This window comes from Magnolia sinica, chromosome 5 (genome assembly GCF_029962835.1).
Source record: "Magnolia sinica isolate HGM2019 chromosome 5, MsV1, whole genome shotgun sequence".
Classification (NCBI taxonomy): domain Eukaryota; kingdom Viridiplantae; phylum Streptophyta; class Magnoliopsida; order Magnoliales; family Magnoliaceae; genus Magnolia; species Magnolia sinica.
In genome coordinates this window covers 12,552,606-12,573,802 of record NC_080577.1, presented here as the reverse complement: position 1 = coordinate 12,573,802, position 21,197 = coordinate 12,552,606, and the positions used below count along the sequence as shown (strand labels likewise).

The 21,197-nt window shown below is 39.4% G+C and overlaps 1 protein-coding gene across 2 annotated transcripts in view; it reads left to right on the top strand.

The window, feature by feature from the left end:
• LOC131245465 (probable LRR receptor-like serine/threonine-protein kinase At1g53440) overlaps positions 1-21,197 on the top strand; it is a 56,092-nt gene that overhangs the window by 10,082 nt on the left and 24,813 nt on the right. The window contains exons 7-24 of one of the 2 annotated variants that reach the window (XM_058244951.1): positions 932-1,003; positions 1,081-1,152; positions 1,240-1,311; positions 1,445-1,516; positions 1,620-1,694; positions 1,866-1,937; positions 2,099-2,164; positions 2,326-2,388; positions 2,494-2,532; positions 2,649-2,698; positions 3,185-3,549; positions 4,479-4,674; positions 5,054-5,197; positions 8,928-9,046; positions 9,207-9,417; positions 9,556-9,793; positions 10,570-10,720; positions 11,405-11,965. The exons of the other annotated variant lie outside the window; for it this stretch is intronic. Coding sequence (XP_058100934.1) covers positions 932-1,003; positions 1,081-1,152; positions 1,240-1,311; positions 1,445-1,516; positions 1,620-1,694; positions 1,866-1,937; positions 2,099-2,164; positions 2,326-2,388; positions 2,494-2,532; positions 2,649-2,698; positions 3,185-3,549; positions 4,479-4,674; positions 5,054-5,197; positions 8,928-9,046; positions 9,207-9,417; positions 9,556-9,793; positions 10,570-10,720; positions 11,405-11,797 — 2,470 coding nt within the window. The 3' untranslated portion in view covers positions 11,798-11,965. Of the gene's footprint in view, positions 1-931; positions 1,004-1,080; positions 1,153-1,239; positions 1,312-1,444; positions 1,517-1,619; positions 1,695-1,865; positions 1,938-2,098; positions 2,165-2,325; positions 2,389-2,493; positions 2,533-2,648; positions 2,699-3,184; positions 3,550-4,478; positions 4,675-5,053; positions 5,198-8,927; positions 9,047-9,206; positions 9,418-9,555; positions 9,794-10,569; positions 10,721-11,404; positions 11,966-21,197 lie in introns of those variants that run through there. 2 annotated transcript variants of the gene reach the window in all.

Sequence of the window (21,197 nt, the reverse complement as noted above, 5' to 3'; positions counted from 1 at the left end):
TCATCATTATCCATTCATGGTGGAACACACCATGATGGATGATGGTCTTGATCACTGGAATGTGGATCCCATGCTGCAATCATCGTTGCTGGAATTAATTGGCTGTGAGATTCAGTTCATAATTAGCGCTGTAGATTTGTGCATTCCGGAACTCAAGAAAGAAATTTTTGTTCGCTTTATATATATAAGGTTGCATTTTCATATGCAATTGAGTTGAATTGAAAACAACTCAATTCAATAAGGTAGTAAGGGTATTTTTGGTTGCACCAAATATCATGAAATTTTGAACCAAATTAGACTGATTAATTGTGAAATAATGATGGAATTCCATGATATTTGGTTCAAACAAACGCATATGGAACAGATTGGAGCTAGCTAGACTCCTTTTATAATGACAGTCTATACCCCACATTGCAATCACTATCATTTCAAGTTGGTTTGGAACAAACATGATGAATAGTGCCACCCCTACTTTGGTCATTACCTCAAGTCCTCAATGGTGAAATGAATGGATTGCAATTCAGTTCAACCAAGCATCCAAACAGACTCATGTTTTTTTTTTTTTTTTCCCGAGTTGTAATCATGATTGATATGAAGTTACTGAATAAAATGGGAGATGATATTGATGGTATGGAATGATCAAATGACAGCATATACAAGCTAAAATTTGTTGAATGTGATCTTTATTGAGGATTTGGCACGTGCACTATTCACCACCATGTGATCGTGGGGCCCGCCAGCTGCTCCAGTTACATCCATACTTGAGTAGTTCCCACACTTCCTAATAGATGGTTTGATCCTACTAATCATCACTATTTGGTTGAGACTTAAAATGTTTGTTGTATATGTAGACACTGATTGCCAGCCTAAAACATCAGGTACCATTTACTTTATACTGAAATCTGATATGGATTCATGTTTATCTGAGCAGCCTTGCTTCTGCAAATAACTTCACAGGACCATTGCCCACAACATTTCGCAAGCTGACCAACTTGACTATTTTGTATGTTGATTCGGCTTATTTTGATTGTCTTTTATTTTACAAGTGTTAAAGGCCTAACTTCTGATTCCTATTTTCAGTACAATAGATGGGAATCCTATCTCCGGGAAGATTCCTGACTTCATTGGGAACTGGACACAAATCCAAAGATTGTAAGGACTTCATTTACTTTCTATGTAACAGAAAAACATTTTCTATGCAAAATCATTTACATGAACTGTGATTTTGACCCATTGCAGAGATATGCAAGGCACGTCTATGGAGGGACCAGTTCCTCCTAACATTGCTCTCTTGAAAAATTTAACAGAACTGTGAGAGGACTTTCTGCATTCATTTTGAACTGTATAAACTAGTTCAGGGGCATTTAATAAGATCCCAAATGGACTATGGCAGAATAATGATACGAATTACAAGTAATTGGGTCTGAAACATTTCAATTTACAGGAGGATATCTGACTTGAAGGGATTGAGTGTGGGCTTCCCTCCATTGGAGAATATGAGAGACATGAAGATACTGTGAGTTGAATTGAATATACTACTATCCTTGGTATATATAACAATGTCAATGGTCTCTTGTTTCATTCGTTTTATGAAGTACGTTGCTTGGCTGATGCATCAGGATACTAAGAAATTGCTTGATTTCTGGTGAAATCCCAAAATTTATTGCTGACAACATGAAGAGTCTAAAAACCCTGTAAGTTACTTCCACCGGGCCTTTTACAATGCATGGGGTTCATGAATTTCATCTCTCATCAATGCTGACCATGTATTCTTAGGTGAAAAAAAAAATCCAATTTCCAAATATTCCGATTTTTATGGGGATGATTGGATCTAATGTTTGTTCTTGTGTTGATTTCTCTTGCAGAGACCTAAGCTTTAACAACTTGACCGGAAAATTTCCCGAAAACTTTGATTTGTCGCCTTCAATAAATTTTATGTGAGCAATCTCATATTTCTATGTACTTCTTGTTTTTATGTTCTTACTATATGCTTAATAAACTGATGATTTTGTTTCGTTTTGGGTTGCATTTCTATGTTTCACGGTCTTGCTTTGGATATCTCTCCAATTAAAAGATACAATATTGTTGTCTAATATAGGTACCTTACTAACAATAAACTGACTGGAGATATACCCGAGTGGATATTGAGAAGCACGGCACGCTTGTATGTATTGATCATGAAAAGCTTCCATCTTCATATCCTTTTGCTTTGACATCTTTCTCTATCTTTTATTGGTTTGTAAGATTGCTGAACTCTTTTTTGAGGCAGTTAATATTTCTTACATAGAGCAATGCGTCATGTTGATTTGTCAATCTACCTTGCAGGGATATATCTAATAATAATTTTACAGGCCCACCTCCACCATCCAATTGCCAGCAGGGGAATGTGTAAGTACACTTGTTTTCCATGTTTCTTTCTTTTAGATTTCCTTCCTTAATCAGTTCTTTGTATTTACGTTTCTTTTATGGACTTTCATCTCCTATCACTTGCAGGAATTTGGTTTCAAGTTATTCGTCTACTGAAAGCAGCTCGTAAAATCCTCTCCCAACTCTACTTCTGATTGCATTTGAGCTACCAAGAACTGCCTCTGACTTTGCTTGTTTTGATTTAAAACCAATCAGTATCATCCTACTTCTCTTTTTTGTAGTATTGCTTCATGCTTCAGGAAGAACCTCCCCTGCTCTAAAAAAGCACAATGTAAGTAGATAAGCTGTGGCTTAACTATGTGGGAAGAGCTTTGCTATGGCTATTTGGCAGAGTAGGATATGAGTAGAAATACAGAATCCTACTCTCCTCACATGTGACAACGTAGCACATGTCACAAGGTCCAGACAATTCAGCAGTTGGGCATCACTGTTTATGTGCCATGATCCGAAAATCAGGCTGATATGGTCATCTGGTGGGCCAGACATACACGTTGTACATGGACCATCTGTCAATTCTTTTTGACTGCCCATTTTTTCAACATGCGTGGCCCACCAAATGATCAAACGGGACCACCTGCCATGACAGATACATTCACCTGATGAATGGCCTGCAATGCACACATGCTGCAATGGCATGTGTCACATTTCTCATGTGGGAACTCCAATATCATAATTTTTAGCCCATGGAACCACCAGTTGGTCTTGAAAAATCATTTGTATGGATAACATTCACATATTGATGCCATAATATTTGCAGATTATTCCTTATTCATAAATTGTGGAGGCAGTACAACGACTGTTGGGAAGCAAGAATATGAAGGCGACTCATCAGAAATGGGACCCTCAACATTCTCGTCTACTGACAGATGGGCTTATAGTAGCACAGGGGACTACATGGACAATGACAAGGCACACTACAAAGCAACAAACACGTCTGCATTAAACATAACGAATCCGGACTTGTACATGACTGCTCGCCTTGCCCCTCTCTCCCTTAAATACTATGGACTCTGTTTGCAGAATGGCAATTACTTGGTGAAACTCCACTTTGCTGAAATAATATTCACAGATGACCAAACCTATAACAGCAATGGAAGACGCATATTTGACGTATCAATCCAGGTGGGTGATTGATCATGTAGATAGTTTGTCCGCAGTGTATGTTTTCCATGTATCCTGGTGGAAGATGGAATCTGTGCACTTGGGTGGAGCCTGATGCAAGCCCTGCCCAGGCTGAATACTTGTATCTTTTGCATCTATTTATATTGGGATCCTCTGATTATTAGAAGAGATTCCATTATGAGTTGTTCTTCAATGCCTATCTAAGTGTGTCCACATCTTACACATGGAAAACATCCATGATCGGGACCGTTAATCTGGTTGGCTACCATTTGATGGGCTACATGCCTACATCCAATAAATGGGAGTGACTATACAACTCTGACAATCCGATTGTTGTGAAGTTGTCCATGGAATGTGGACCTTTGCTCATTTTTTTAGTTAATCATCCCCTTTCAGGCCACTCATCAGATCAGATGGCTAGCAGTCTGATGGCATTGCCTTTTGGGACATGGCCCATGCATGTGGCTAGCACAGTGGTCAGCAATCACTGCATAGGCATATACAAGTGTTGCCTGACAATAGAGATGTTTCCATGCATATTTATGGGACTCCATGAAGTGATTGTCATATTAACATTCCCTAACTAAGAAACAATTAGGATCACTCAATAGTCTATTCAACACTGCATCCTTCCTTAGGCTGTAACACGGTTCATATGTACATGCTGGTACTCAGAACCTTCATACTTTGTACTAGTTTGATGCGTGTGTTCATCTGTGTTGCATGCATTTGGGTGTTTGCATGGATTTTATTTCTCCTCAATGATTTTGTTGAGCCTCCATACTGATCTTCTGTTTTTGTACCAAATGAGGGAAAAGAATTCATGTAGCCGACCCCAATTAGTTAGAACAAGGCTTAGATGATGACAACGCCAATGATCCTTTTTTTTTTTTTCTTTTTTTCTTTGGGCATTGCTCTGACTTCTGCAGGATCAAAGAGTTTTGAAGGATTTCAACATCCAAAAAGTAGCCGGTGGACCTGGTCGGGAGGTCATTATTCCCTTCACCGCAAATGTGACTGATCACACATTGGAGATCCACTTCTACTGGGCTGGGAAAGGGACAACTGCCATTCCAGATAGAGGTGTATATGGACCGCTCATATCGGCTATTACAGTGACACCAAGTAAGATCTTCTAAATGGTCTACCTTTCCAGGACTATTGATCTGGTGAGCTTCTGTGCGGATGGGCTATGAACCAATTACTGTGATCAAATAACTCTGATCAGCCAGCTGTAAGTTTGCTGGTTGGTTGTGGACTGCTGCTCTAACTGTTCCTCTTGCCAGAAACTTATCAGATGGTTGTGTTAGTCCAATCCCCTGACTTTTTGGGACATGGCCCATCCATGTGGTAGCCCACTGGAACAGATCTCACAGCTGCCATCATCATTGGCCACCTATACTGTGAGGGAACTGCATAGAACCTCTATGTAGCTACCTGCACATTAGCACTCACATTTTTATTAGCTTCTTTTTTCTGACGTCTGCAAATTTTCTCTGCATAGACTTCAAACCAGATACTGGCAACAGTGCGCTATCTGTGGGAGCTATTGTTGGTATTGTGGCTGCTTCCTGCATAACTGTTTTGTTGATATTGTTCATTCTTTGGGTAAAAGGTTGCTTGGGACGAAAAGACCTTGTAGATGAAGGTAAATTTATGAATCAGCTTGTGCTTTTATCATCATCTAAGCCTTATCCCTAGGGTCCCCACTCATGGCTCAGTGGTAGACTGAGTTTCAACACTCACGTCATGGGTTCGAGTGCCCATTGTGGTGTGTGCGTTTATTTTAAAAAAAGCCTTATTGCAACTATGGTCAGCTACATGAATCCTTTTCTGTTATTCCACTCTGTCAGGGGCCCTAACTTCAGTTAGACCATAGGTCATTAAGTCTTTTCTTTCTACCTTCACCAACATCCATTTGGGCCTTCCCCTTTCCCTTTTAGAGCCTTCAACTTTTACCAATTCACTCTTCCTAATTGGTGCAGATCTTGGTGTCCGTTGCACATGACCTAACCATCTTAGGCTACTTCCCCTCATCTTGTTACCTATTGGTGCTACTTCTAAACTCTCTCAAATGCATTTATTTTTAATTCTATCATTGTCTTGCCACTCATCAATCTCGACATCCTTATTTCAGCACTCATCCTATGTACATGTTAATTCCCTCACTGCCCAACATTTTGTCCCATAAAGCGTGGCTACCCTTGTAGCCATCCTATGAAAATTCCCTTTTAGTTTGAGTGGTACACAATGGTCATATAAAACTGCAGAGGCACCTCTCCATGTCTTCCACCCTGCTTGAATTCTATGGGCAACATCCTTCTTAATCTCTCTGTTCTCATGAATTATCGACCCAAGATATCGAAGTGGTCATTTTGGGAAATTTCTTGGTTTGCAATCTTTACTAATTTCTCATTCCCACTCCTGTCATTACTAAAATTGATCTCTGTATACTCTGTTTTAGTGAGACCAATTTTAAATCCTTACGATTCCGAAGCACCCCTTCTTAAATCTAGCTTTGTGTTTATGCCCTCACTCGTCTTGTCAATCAAAACTATGCCATCTACAAATAACATGCACCATGGCATCTCTTCCTCCAAATGCCTTGTTAACTTGTCCATAACCAATGCAAAAAGGTATGGGCTCAAGGCCAACCCCTGGTGCAATCATACAATAATTGGGAACTCACTTGCCTTTCCACCAGTGGCCCTCACATTTGTTACTGTCCCTCATAAATATCCTTAATCATGTCAATATGTCCTCTTAAAACTCTTCTCTCTCCCAACCCCCACCAGATTAATTCTCTAGTAATGTAAGATTTCTCCAAGTCAATAAAGACCATGTGGAAATCCTTACTCCTCTCCCTATATTTTCTTCATCAACTGTCTTAGTAGGGAAAACAACTTTAGTGGTAAACCCCCTGGCATAAAATGAAATTGATTTTCTGATACATTCATCTCATGCCTTACTCTTTGCTCAATCACTCTTTCCAAAAGCTCCATAGTATGGCTCATAAATTTAGCCCCACGATAGTTAGTGCAGCTTTGTATGTCTCCTTTATTGTTATAAATAGGTACCACGATACTTTTCCTCCATTGGTTTGGCACTTCTTCTATCTTACAATCTTGTTGAACAACTTTGTCAACCAAAATAACCTAGTATCTCCCACTCACTTCCTAACCTCAAAGATTCTTTCACTTCAGATATCATAATCCTACAAAAGTAGCTATGGACTTTAATGTGATTTGAGTTTATGGTTCCTTTTATCTCTAAGCTCTCAGATTGATTCATTTAACAAGTTCTGAAAATAGGTTCTCGACCTTTAATTAATCTTATTTTCTGACTAGTTTTTTGGTCATCGCTCTTTATACATCTACCATGATTTAGGTCCTTACTCTTCCTCTCTCTCATTTTGCAAGTCTGAAGACATGTTTCTCACATTTTCTTGTACCCAATCTATTGTAAAGATCATCATAAGCCTTAAGTTTAGCCTCACTCACTACTAAGCAATCTTTTTGACATTTTTCTATTGTTCAAGATTTTCATTGTTTCTAGTCCCTTGTCAGGCTTTGAAACATGAGTGTTTCTCACTAATAGCTTTTTGTACATCATCATTCCACGACCAAGTTTCCTTATATGATTGGTTTTTCCCTCTAGATACTCATAAAATATCTTTTGCCACTTTTTTAATACACTCAACTATCTCATTCCACATAACATTTACTTCTTCCTCTATATTTCAGTTTCTTTCTTCCATCAATTTATTTCTAAATAACATTGTTTTCTCTCCTTTTAATTTTCACCATCTAGTTTGTGGACAACTATTAATTCAATTCCCTTTAAGTCATCCCTTAATATTTTCATTCCCTTTCTTCCATCTCTTAATGTAAACATCTATAGCCATTAACCTATGTTGTGTTGTCAAACTCTCTCTAGGCATCACCTTGCAGTTGTTACACATTGATTGTTTTGTCTTCCTAAGTAGAAAGAAAACTATTTACCTTGTATACGATCAATTTTTTGAAAGTTATTAAATGTTCATTTCTCTTTTGAAAGTATGTGTTTGCTAGAGTAGCTTGTATGCCATAACAAAATCAAGGATAGCTTCGCTCATTTCATTTCTTCTTCCAAGACCATATCTTTCATATACACCTCATATCGTCCACTTTATCTTCCTACTTGACCATTTAAGACTCCTAAAAATATCTTTCATATACACCTCATATCGTCTACTTTATCTTCCTACATGACCAATTAAGACTCCTAAAAATATTCTCTATGCATCTGGAATTTCTTGCATTAGTCCATCCATATCCTCCTAGAATTGTCTCTTGACTCTATCCTCCAACCCCTCCTGCAATGCACATGCACTAATAACTTTAATTATCTCATCTCCTAACACAAGTTTTATTAATAAAATCCTATCACTTACTCTTTTAACATCAACAAGTTTATCTTAAAATTTTATCCACCACTATTCCTACCCATTTCTATTATTGTCCTTTCCTATATACCAAAGCTATATCCACAAATTTCTCTAGTTTTGGCCCCTTCCCACTTGGTCTCCTAAACACAAGCTATGTCAGCTCTCCTTCATTTGATCGTATCTACTAACTCAAGACTCTTACCTGTCAATGTTTCTATATTCCATGTGGCAAAATTTATAGTATTATTATTACACCTATGCTTCATTAACTTTTGTGTTACCTTCATTGAATTGGACAATAACATCAAAACTAAAAGGATGATGCATATAAAAGTATATCTACATAATAATAGGATACACCCACACACACTCATACACGTAGAGGGAGCTGATCCAGTGCCTCTAGAGACATGGCTTCCATATCATTGCCAAACACATGGCATACATGGATGAGATCAGAACCATCCATTTAGTAGACCAAATAATGAATGAACCATAGACCAAAGTGACAATGTTTGGACGACCCTAACCCTTTAAGCAGCAGTTATCAAGTGACATCAAAAGGCAAAAATTAGCCATGGCACACATCCAGTGAGCAAATTGCATTCATTCAATGTTTATAATAGCTCATCATTCAAATGTCATGAGTATGGTAGACAATATGGGGGCATGAAAATTATGTGCCTAAAGGCAAAGAGGCAATGGATCTCTTTCTGCACGCACGCACAAACGTGAATGTATGTATGTATGTATATATATACACACATACAGACATACACATATATGTGTATGTATATATACACATACATGTGTGCGTGCGTGTAGGTTACTATGGACCATTTTTTAAAGGGTTACTACAGGCCATTTTGTTGTCTGGCGTGTAAAATTTTCAAAATAATGAAGAGTTGCCATTTTATAGATCTTCAAACTCACTGTCTTCTGTCATTGGCAGAACTCAGAGGCCTAGAATTACAGACAGGTTACTTCAGCTTAAAACAGATTAAAGCCGCAACCAATAACTTTGATCCTGCAAATAAGATAGGTGAAGGCGGGTTTGGGCCAGTTTACAAGGTAAATTTTTGGTTTTGAAATCAAGATTCGGATTTCTTTTTATTTTTTACTTTTCAAGCGGGTGTGTCACCTGCAAGCTAATGTCTTATATGCATCTTAAATTTCACATCTTTTGTCCTCTATGGATTCTGATGGCAAAATTCACCTCTCACGATTGTAGGGTACACTCTCAGATGGTTCCAGAGTAGCTGTAAAGCAGCTCTCTTCTAGGTCCAAGCAAGGGAACCGCGAGTTCCTAAACGAGATAGGCATGATATCTACTCTACAACACCCAAATCTTGTGAAACTTTTTGGATGTTGTGTGGAAGGAAACCAGCTGCTTGTAATATATGAATACATGGAAAACAATTGCCTTGCACGTGCACTGTTTGGTAAGTGCATTCTTGTCATCCATTATACTACACTTTCGAGGATGAGGACACTGAGCAACCATGTCATTCTTCATCTTTGTTTGTTTCAAACAATGATTTATATATCATGGAAAATGACTGGAATGGTATTATGTGTAGGTCGTGAAGAACATAGGTTGAAGCTAGACTGGCCAACAAGGCGTAAGATTTGCTTTGGGATAGCGAGGGGTTTGGCCCATCTACACGAAGAATCAAGGCTGAAGATTGTTCATCGAGATATAAAGGCAACCAATATTCTGCTTGATAAGGATCTTAATGCTAAGATATCCGACTTTGGTTTGGCTAAGCTTGATGAAGAGGAAAACACCCACATCAGCACTCGAATAGCTGGAACCATGTGAGTGGTTTCACCTTCTTTCCCAATTCTATATTTTCTGACATGTTAAATTTCTACTCTTCTGATTCAAATATATTCATTTTCTATTTATTATTACTTACTGAGGCAGTGGTTAATTTTAGAACCGTCAAAATACTATTATTTTGAGTGACTGTTTGGAGTTTAGACCCACCCTGACTGATAAATACACCCACCCCTTTCTGCTTTTGGTAATACAATGGTACAAATTGTACCATTTTCTTGCCGTTTTTAGAAAAGAAAGAACGTCTATCAGTGGGAGTGGGTGCCATTATCAATTCCCTATGTCTATCAGTGGGGGTGGGTGCCATTATCAATTCCTTATTTAAAATTTCTAAATTTCATAGGCTCTCCAACAGAACCTACTTAGATTCATCCTGCAAGTATTTGTTATTGCTAGCAGGCATCACTAACGTCATGGAATTAGATGCATACATTTACAGAATCATGGAAACACTAACGTCACTTATCCTCTCTTTCCATGTGCATGTGTTTTCATTTAAAATATCCTTGGGATTTTAAAGCAATGGATAGGATTAAGACTATTAAATGAACGTATATAAGATGAGAAATGCCACATAATGCATGAGAGGTGCTGCTGCATTATTGTTTCATTACTCTTGACGATGATAAGCTTTCTCAATCATGCATGGAATTATTAGCTGGTGTTTGCAGTAATGCAGAGTATTGGATTTGTTACATCAACAGCCTATTTCAGATATGTAATGCATTTTGTGAAAATTGTATTGTTTTTTCAGAGGATATATGGCTCCTGAATATGCAATGAGGGGCTACTTGACCGACAAAGCAGATGTTTACAGCTTCGGAGTTGTTTTGCTGGAGATTGTCAGTGGGACGAACAACACAAATTACATGCCAAAGGAGGATTTTGTTTATCTTCTTGACTGGGTAAAATAAGCACTCTTGCAATTCATATCATGACCCATGAAGCATGCATCACTTCTACGCGAAAGTTTGGGTTGATGCTTTAAAGTTTATGCACACGCCTTTTTGTGTATTTTAGAAATGATGAAATCCCTGACTTGTGTGTATGAAGTTGGAAGTCAGACATGGCTTCACTCATGACTCGAATCAAGTGGATAAAATGGCCAACCCAGATTGAGGATTGTGCTATAGGGGTGACATTAGAACCTAAGGTTAGCAGCATTAAGGTCATCATTTTGATTTCCGTGTTTTAAGACTTGGACAAGCCGCAAGTGAATAAAAAATTAAAATTAAAATTAGATGCACAAGTACTTGAACCAATTACATAACTAAAATAACATGATCATTGGTATTCCAATCATATTGCAGATTAGCTTATTCAGCATAAGAACTGAATTTCTCTCCCTTCTCTTTGTACTTAACATATCTTTCATGGGAATCGATATTTACAGCCACCCCATTGATAGATATGCTCTTCTTTTATATTTTGGGTAATACTATGGCACAATTTTTTACTAATTCCATTACCGATTACAAAAAGGGCACATGTAAGTAGTGAATCTGATCATTCAGAAGCTGATATTTTAGCTTCTCAAAAAGAAAATAATCACAAGGGTGATCGTTATGCTTCTCTCTGTGTGATTTCAGGCCTATGTCCTACAAGAGCAGGGAAATCTCCTAGAACTTGTAGACCCAAGCCTTGGGTCAGACTACTCTGAAGAAGAGGCATTGAGGATGCTGAATTTAGCTCTCTTATGCACCAACCCATCTCCTAGCCTCAGGCCAGCAATGTCTGCTGCGATTAGCATGCTTGAAGGGAAAATAGAAGTGCGGCCCCCGCTTGTGAAGCGCAGTTCAACAGACGAGAATTGGAGGTTCAAGGCCTTTGATAGGCGCTCTCAAGACAGCCAAATGCAGAGCATATCAACAGAAGGCCCATCGATGTATTCCTCAGTATGTCTACATAGCATAGAAGAGAGTGGGGCCCATCATTCAATGGGAAAGCCTCTCATTGATTCCTCGGATTCTGATGAAAAGTAAGTACTGATAGGATGCAAACACCAGATTCAGATACGTTGTACATTAATATGCATGCATATGTACCCATTTCAATTTAGTCCCAGCTTGCCAATTTCATTGCTTATGGGAATGCCGAAATGCCCGTGGTCCATTTTGTTACATTATCATGATAATATCATCCTTCAAAACGTGGTATTGCATTTAAGATTTCCAAAAGCAAGGTGCCAATATATAGCCTTGATTGATAGTTTGTGTAGTGTTTTCAAAACCTGACACCAGTGGGATCACCTGTGAGCAACCACTAGTGTATGGGTGCCACACAATTTTCACTCTATTTCTCTCAAAATTGAATGACAAATTACAAAGAGGAACTTGAAATTCAAATTTGAATAAAGAATACATGGAGAGATCACCTCTGAGCAACCACTAGTGTATGGGTGCCACACAAAATTTCTCTCTATTTCTCTCAAAATTGAATGACAAATTACGAAGAGGAACTTGAAATTCAAATTTGAATAAAGAATACATAGAGAGATCAATGTGATGTCCCCCCCCCCGGTGCACCACCACTGCAGCCTCGGGTAGCCGCCAGCCGGAGTGCCCTTTTCTGGTGTACATTGATAAGAAAAGGGAAGAAAGGGAAGAAGGAGATGGATGCAGAATGGGTTGGAGATGGAAGAAAAGAAGAAAAAAGATTGAGAAGAAGAAATGACCCATTAATGGGCTAATGGGCCTGAACAACTCAAGCACTGAAAATTTAATAGAAATAATTATAAAGATGGATTCCATGCTGTGAGATTCCTTTTAGATGAAGATGGCTTATATGTAAACCATTAAAAGAGAAATAAAGGGCCAATGTTCAACTAAGCTTTGTGGCTAACATCTTCCAATCTAAAAGATTTTTAGGGCATGGCCTTTTAATGGTGGAAAGCATTTAATCAATGGTCTTAATGAATAACAAGTAATAATTGTGAGAACTGAAAACCTAATCAATGGTTTTAGTGAATAACAGCCAGAACAGAAAACTTGTGTAGGAGAGACGCAGATTGCAAAGTTATGCTAGTCATCCATCCATTTTGTGAGATATTTCAGGGCTTGAGCCCAAAAATGAGGCTTATATACACACCATTTATCCATTTTGCGAGATATTTTAGGGCTTGAGCCCAAAAATGGAGCACATCCAAAGCTCAAGTCGACCGCACCACATAAAGCTATGGGGATTGAATGCCTACCATTGAAAACTTCTTGGTGGCCATAGAAGTTTTGGATCAAGCTGATATGTGTGTTTTCACTTCACCAAGACCATGGGAAAATAGCACATAGCTCAATCAAATCACCTCATATTCGAGCACTAAGTACACTTAATCCTTCGCTGACAGGCATATGAATGTGAAGGATATGCCATCAAATGGGGGCAAACCTTGGTGTTACCTGATAACACCTTACTGGCTCCCCTCTAAAAGCAGTGCATGTCTCAATTAAATCACGTCATATCCTAACACCATTGAATTATGATTATTAGAGCGGTACACATTGAACTGCGTAGCCTAGCTTAGCTTAGCTTGGTTTGATCGACAGCTCGGGCTTGTTCGAGCCGAGTTGGAGCTTGTGTGACATTTTCTCAAACACATAAAATGCATCATCAATTTCTCATAGAATGCAAAATAGTAACAACACTTTACATGTATTTCATCAAACACTATGTGAGCAGCATCAAAATCAAGATACAAGGGCAATCTTATAATGTAAAGTTTTTTTTTTTAGTGATTTGTTTTGCATCAATTCTTTTCTCGAGAATGTGCGCACCTGAAACAACACTTCGTTGAGTCATTTCATCAAACACTCGGCGAGCAACATCAATATCAAAATAACTGAGTCACCGAGCTGATTCAATTCAAGTTGAGGTTCGATCCGAGTCGAGTCAAGCTCGGGCAAGCTCAAAGTTGGTTTGAAATTTTTTTGAGCTCCAAAAATCAGTTCGACTCGATCTAAATCTAACTTCGAGCCGAGGCAAGTTAAGCTTTTTTGAGTCGAGTCGAGTAAGCTAACCGAGCTAACTCGACTCGTGTATAGCTCTAGTTAGGACCACCATGGATCTACATCCCATGTATTGGTTTGGACCTATGGTTGTGCCATCCAAACCATTGATATGCTGGGTCCACCAATCCAAAAAAAAAAAGAAAGAAACCATTATGTAGAAGGTTCGCAACCATGGAATCTTTGCCCTCTTCTAGGTTGAATATGGACATTTGACACTGGGGAGCCACATGTGAACCCTAAACACCTGCCTACTAACATAAAATGTTATGTTCAGCTGTTCTCGCTGCCGTTAAGAGGTTTGCATACGTGCCATTTGGGCAAGTGTGTGGAACATTTGGGTGGTGCATAAGGTGACCCTCACGGTGAAGATGACCCTCTACATTAGAGGGGTGACAAGATCTCCTCTACTTCCGCTAGGGTTAGTAATACCTTTAGACATAAACTATCCAATCTTTGGCTTGTGTGAAGGTTTCAAGATTGTATAGATCAGATTGTGTAGATCGTTGGATCCTACAAGCGCACTCATCAGGCCAACTTTAAGTTGACTTATTGACCTGGGTGAGTAAAGTTGTCTAATTGGCTTTTCGAACTAGGAATTTGGATCCTCTGCTTAAAACAAATAGAAAATTCTTGTTTTCCTGTACCCTGATTGGTTCATGTCATCATTGACTTTATCAGCACTGCAGTATTAACTGCTGTGTATGATTATGTCCCCAATCAAATTGCAACAAATAAAAATTCTCTGTTTATAGTAACCAATGGATCCGGATTATTTAAACCATTGCTAAGATAACTGCTTTCTTGAAATATAAAAAAGAGCAGCTACATCACTAGGAAAATCTCAAACACATTGCTCACGCCTTAAAAATCAAGGGCTCTAATGACTAATTTAACGAATTAGTTACTTGTATTTTCAATGATTTTAGATTGAACAGGATCATATGACAACCGGCAGTTGGATCCAATCACCAATAAAAAAGAAGTCCATCCATGTTTTAAAACAATGATTATATGTCAATTTTGTAAATAACAATAAAAAAGAAAACCGTATAACAAGTAGGGCCAGATCATTATTCTGTGGCTGCCCACGGCAGAAGCGTGATGCCCCAAAAATCTCCTAGATTGGAAGATCCTACCCATGATCTTCTGTGCCATGCATGCACAATATGGGATTTACCTGTTGGACGGTCCAGATCTGGCTTGCGTGGGTAGAGCACTGTTGATCAAGATACCATGATTGGTGTTTTTATCCCAAGATTTAATCGGTGGGGTAGGTGGTTTGTGCACATGACCTGCCTGCAGTACGGACATATTGTTCCAGTGAACCGTTGGAATGGAGATTTACAAAAAAAGCTCATGCATTAGAACATTTCAAGCTTTTAAACGTTTCGTGGATTCTAATAAAGAAATAAAGTAGAAAATCAAAATATCACATACCGAAAATAAAAGAAATATTATTTGAAGAGTTGAGGTTTGTTATGGTTGCTATCTTAAAAATAGATTTGTCCTCGTAAAGAATCTTTTTGATGCACTATATCGTAATAACTCTGCTGCAGAGATACAACAACTCTCTTTCAAAATGAATGTCGTTAATCAAGTGTATGTGCCATCTTAACCACACCTACTCAAGATGTACTTTTTGATATTTCTTCAAAAGAAAAAAAATGCAAATAAAAAATTCAAAGAAGATTAGGAAAGAGAAAAAAGATTTTGTGCATGTTAGCACCACAATAATAACATATCGGTGCATTTCAACTCATTAATTAATCTGTCCGTGCATGGTGATTCTTTACCCATGAGCGCATGCGCATGACACGATACCTACTATGGGTAAAATGGGACTACCAGAAGTGACATGTATGGGAGAATACTTTGTCCCCGAGGAGGGCAGTCGAGCTCTGATTGTCAGAGCCGAACCCTCCTAGCGGCCTATCGATCCGACTAGAACTAAAGCGATCTGAGCTGCTTGTGAGCCCTGGTCAATCATTACAAGGATCAGTACGTGTTATGGTCCGCCTTTACTATGGTTCGACATTCATATGGTCCGCCTTGACTATGGTTCGACATTCAACTCAGGTCAGTTCGGGACCTGAACCTCAAGGTCGGCGTCGCCTGATCGACCTGGGCTGGTTATTCTAGAAGCCACCTACGCGACCTTACTAACAAAATGGCGCGGAGATCTACCTCACAGACCTTGAGAAACAATTATGATTTACACTTACCAAATTAGGGGAATTTTCCATCTGAGTGACGGGTTCTAACGCTATAAATACAAGCCTCACCTAGGTTGAAAGGTACACACTAAAAACCCAAGTTGTACTAGACCCAAATCCCCTACACTGACTTTGGCATCGGAGGGTCCCTGCTGTAGCCAGGGTCCTTATTGTTGTCTTCTTTTGCAGGTGTGTCGTGGTCTAGCGAGGACAACCAAATCATAGCATCAACAATACCTATGCCAAAAAACAAAAACCGAAAAACAAAAAAAACAAAAGTTTCCAACTTCGAAACACTACACGACATCCAACATCTAATGTGTGGAGCCTTTCATACACAAACAATAAGCCAAAGAATCCCATGGTAGAAGTGAGACCTTCCATATACTTTCCATCTTTTATTGTATATTGCTGTGTGGCCAATCTTAGTAGGCCCAAGCCCAACATAAGTATCATAGTGGGCCCAAGCCCAAGTTTGTGGCCCACCTGGGCTGGCCCAAAAATTGATAAAAACCCTATTTCTTACTTGAACGTTCCTTACCTATCCAAAACTTAAGTGGGCTAGACACTTAGAACAATGAATTCAGAAGTCTACAATCAAAATGCATGGGTTGCTAGAAGGTTTGGAACGGCATATTTGTTGGATATAACACATGCATAGGAAGCTGGGTTGGGCCGGGCCGAGTCAGGTCAAAATATCTTGAGCCAAGCCCACCCATGAGCCCAGATACTTGGTCCAAGCCCATTACAAACCTCTCAGGGCAGAGCCCGGCCCATTGCAAGACTCAAAATCAAGCAAGATGAAATCAAATAGAAAGGAAAAGACATGATACAAAATTTAGGTGGACCAGTGCAACATAATTGTACCTAACACCTCTAAATTCACTTGCAATAGCCCATCTGAGTTTTGGAATACTGCGATTTGGGTATTTTATTCATCATGCTGAGGAGAATCAAATGAATGGGTTGGATGAAATAGCAACCTCCAGGTATGGCCTACATAATACTAATGGTGAGTGTTTCATCCCAAAATGTTTCCTGTAGTGTCGCCTAAATGAGTTTTGAATGATCATGCGTTTCAGTTTCAATGGTTAAAATGAGTCAGGGTACCTGATGGACTGGGTGGATCTGATGAAAGTTAGACATGTGGCTCTTGGTTTGTGAAAGCAGAGGCTCTGACTGTCGGTCCCACCCCGATGTATGTGGTGTATATCCGCGTTGTCCATCCATTTTAGGACAGGGTCCCAAAAATGAGGCAGATCCAACTCTCAAGTGGACCACACCACAGGAAAACATTAGTGATTGAAGCCCACTATTAAATATTTTCTAGCGCCTACTATCATGTTTATTTGTCATCCAACTTGTTTATAAGGACACACAAACTGAAAGAAAAGAAAACATAGAAAACAGCTTGATTCAAAACTATTGTGGCTCTCAAAAAGTTTTTTACGGTGGGATTCAATCCTTACTGCGTGGTCCACCTAGATCTGGATGTTCCTCATTTTGGCACCATGCCCTAAAATGAGCAGGAAAAACGAGAAGTGAATTGCATAACACATGCCACCGACTTGCTTGGTGCGTGTACGTGGTGGCAGATGAGGAGGGTCAGGTCCTTGAGCCCTGGAAGGTACCAACGAGGGGGAGGAGATCAAAGTTCCATGGCCCCACAGTGATGTTTTTATTATATCCAAACCGTTCATCCATTTTGCGAGGTCATTTTAGAGCATAAGGCCATAAATAAGTCATATTGAAAGCTCTAATGGACCACACCACAAATATCAGTGGGGGGAATAATTATCATCGTTAAAATATTTACAGGGCCTACCATTATGTTTATTTTTCATTGAATTTGTTCGTGAGGTCACGTAGACCTAAATGAATGGAAAAAACCAAATATCAGATTGATCCAAAACTTCTATAGATCAATCCAAATATCAGAAAGCTTTCCACGATAGACATTTAATCCCCACTCCTTTCTGCGATATGGTCCACTTGAGCTTGTAAGGATCTCGCTGAACGGAGCGACTGTTCGGATATAACACATACCTCATGGTGCCCTACATAACTTGGTGACGTCAACACACCAAGGCTGGTGGTGTGTGATACAACAGGGAAATGGAAGCAGATTGGTCGGTGTTACACGCACCATGGACCTGACTTGGGTGTTGAAGTTAGGGGTGCACATGGGTCGGTTCAGTCCGGTTCTGGGGTGAAATCGGAACCGAACCGTTCCTAACGGTTCTACAGTTTTTGGAACCGGAACTAAACCGTTAGCACCCTAGAACTGAACCGAACCGGACCGTAAAAAACGGTTCGGTTCCGGATCGGTTCCACGATTTTGGGCTTTTAAAAATCCAGTCATTTTTTTAATCATGAACATCAATCCCTACCCTCTCTCTTGCTGACTGTCGGTAGGGGTGCACATGGGTCAAAAGAAATCAAATTCCAAAATACCCACCTCTATGTAACCCAAGTGATCAGGGTCAAGCTCTTCCATTATCAGAGTCACGTAGGCTGCAACATTTTCCTTGAGCTTCGCGAGCTTCTTTGCAGATGCACTTAGTACAATCACCTACAATTTAGGATACCCATCTCTATCATTTCCAAGAAATCAGAAACACGAGAAAAGAAAATACAAAATTACAGCAGTTTCAATCACGCCTCATTCACCTCATCCTTTGAAAGCTTCTCATCGCCGTTCTTTCACACCTAAAGAATTAAAGGAGGTCACTTAGGTCGTCCCACGTATTCAATTTCTCAAAGAAGAGAAGATTCAGAGAATCTTACATATCGAAGAATATCTGAACCTGGGAATTGAAATGCTGATCTGTCATATCTTCCCAAAACTCCTTCAATTCATCCATGGATATACCATATGCAGTGTCCAAGTTGTGCGCCTCCCCAATGCATCAAAAAGCTGCCCAGCAAACTCCTTCAAATCCGCCATTGCTTAAAAAACAGAACCAGATTTAGAGACGGAGAGAGAGAGAGAGAGAGAGAGAGAGAGGGCAGAGCCGTAGAGGCAGGGCAAGGGCAGGGGCGGCAGTCGGCGAGAGAGACGGCGGGGGTAGGGCAGGGGCAGTAGCAGTTGGGCGAGAGAGATTAGATTAGGGTTTTTTTAAAAAGTAATATTTGGATCCAATGATTGGATTAATGGTTCGGATCAACGGTTCGGTTCACGGTTTGGTTCGGTTCTACATGGCCCTAAACCGAAACCAATCTGTATGCAATGGTTATTGAAAATTTGGAACCGGAATCGGAACCGATGCTATCTAGAACCAGACCAAATCGGACCGATCCAACGGTTCTGGTCCAGTTCCACGGTTCTACCGGTTCGATGTGCACCCCTAGTTGACGTAACCAAATTCAGTCAGTCCCATCATGAGGTATGTATTATATCCAAACCATCTGCGCATTCAAGGAGCTCGTCTTAAGGCTTGAGCTGATAAAAATAAGACAGATCTAAAAACCAAGTGGACCACACTTCAAAAAGTAGCGGGGATTGAATGTCTACCATTGAAACCCTTTTAATGTCATTGACTTTTTCGATCAAGATGATATTTGCTTTTATTCTTCATGTAGGTCCATGTGACCTTATAAACATATTTTCAATGGGCCTTAAGAATGTTTTAACGGTGAGAATAATTATCCCATTCTTATTTTTGGTGGAGTCCACCTAAGCTTCGGGTATAACTATTTTTGGAGTGATGCTTTAAAATGATCTTTCCAAATGGATGAACAACCTATATAATAAATAAATCATTGCGGACCAAGTAACTTTGATCTCATTTAAACCGTTCGTACAACTTTGAGCTCAAGGAGAGTCGGTGCTCGTCTTCACACGATGCGTATCCCCCAACTAGGTCGGTGGGGCCGCGGATTACGTACTACCTTGCCTATTCGAATATCGGGCCAGGCAAATGCTCTGAGGACCACTAAGGGGCCACCGTGATGTATGGATTTTATCGACACCGTCCATCCATTGTTTCATACCATTTTAGAATACTGGACCAAAAGTATGGCATATTCAAGTCTAAGGTAGACCACACAATGAGGATTATATTTATACCATTGAAAAATTCTTAGGGTCCATAGAAGTTTTGGATCAAGATAATATTTGTTTTTTTTCACTTCATCCAACTGTATATGACCGTATCAACAGGTTGGATGGAAAATAAACAATACGGTGGATCCTAAGAAGGTTTCAATGGTAAGTGTCCTTAGCACGACTTCTTTCTATGGTGTGGTCCACTTAAGCATTGGATCTGCCTAACGTTTGGTCCAATTTTTTCTAAAATAAAATGAAAAAAATGAATAGACAGTGTGGATGAAATCCATACATCACGGTGACTCATCAGTGGCCCTCAGAGCTTCCGCTTGTCCCAAGCTCAGAACAGGCGGGGGTAGTACCTAATCCGTGCCAGGTCGGTGCGTGTGGTACACCAGCCAATACGGTTCCCGAGAAAACGGATGTATGGGGTTAACATAGGAAGCGGATATAGCTGTTGTAGATGAGCGCCAACGCTCCTCGAGCTCTGTGTTGGAAGAACGGTTAAAAGAAAATCAAAGTTATATGACCCCCACAATGATGTATTTATTATATTCACACATTTCATCCATTTTTTGAGATTATTTTAGAGCATTAGGAAAAAAACTAATTGTATCCAAAGGTCAATTGGACCACACCAAAAAAACACAACAAGGATAATGATTTTCACTGTTAAAAGATTCACGGGGCCTACTATAACGCTTATTTTCTATCCCATCGGTTAATAAAGTCAAAAATATATGGATGAAGAGCTAAACAAATTTCATATTGATTCGAAACTTCTGTAATGCCCAAAGGGTTTCAATGATAGACATTCAATCTCTTACTACTTTTTTTTATTTTTATTTTTTATTTTTTATTTTTTATTTTTATCATGGTTCAATTAATCTTTAGATTTGTCTTAATTTTTTGCTCAAGCCTTAAGATGAGATCACCAAATGAATAGATGATTTAGATATAACACATACCTATAATGTGACCCATGAAATTTATTGGTGTCAATGCAGCAGCTATATAGCTATTGTGTAGTACACCAGATAGCCCCTTTAATATACAATGGAACAGTGAGGGCACACCCACTAAGCTGTCACTGCTTCTTCACCGTAAGCAGATTGGCGGG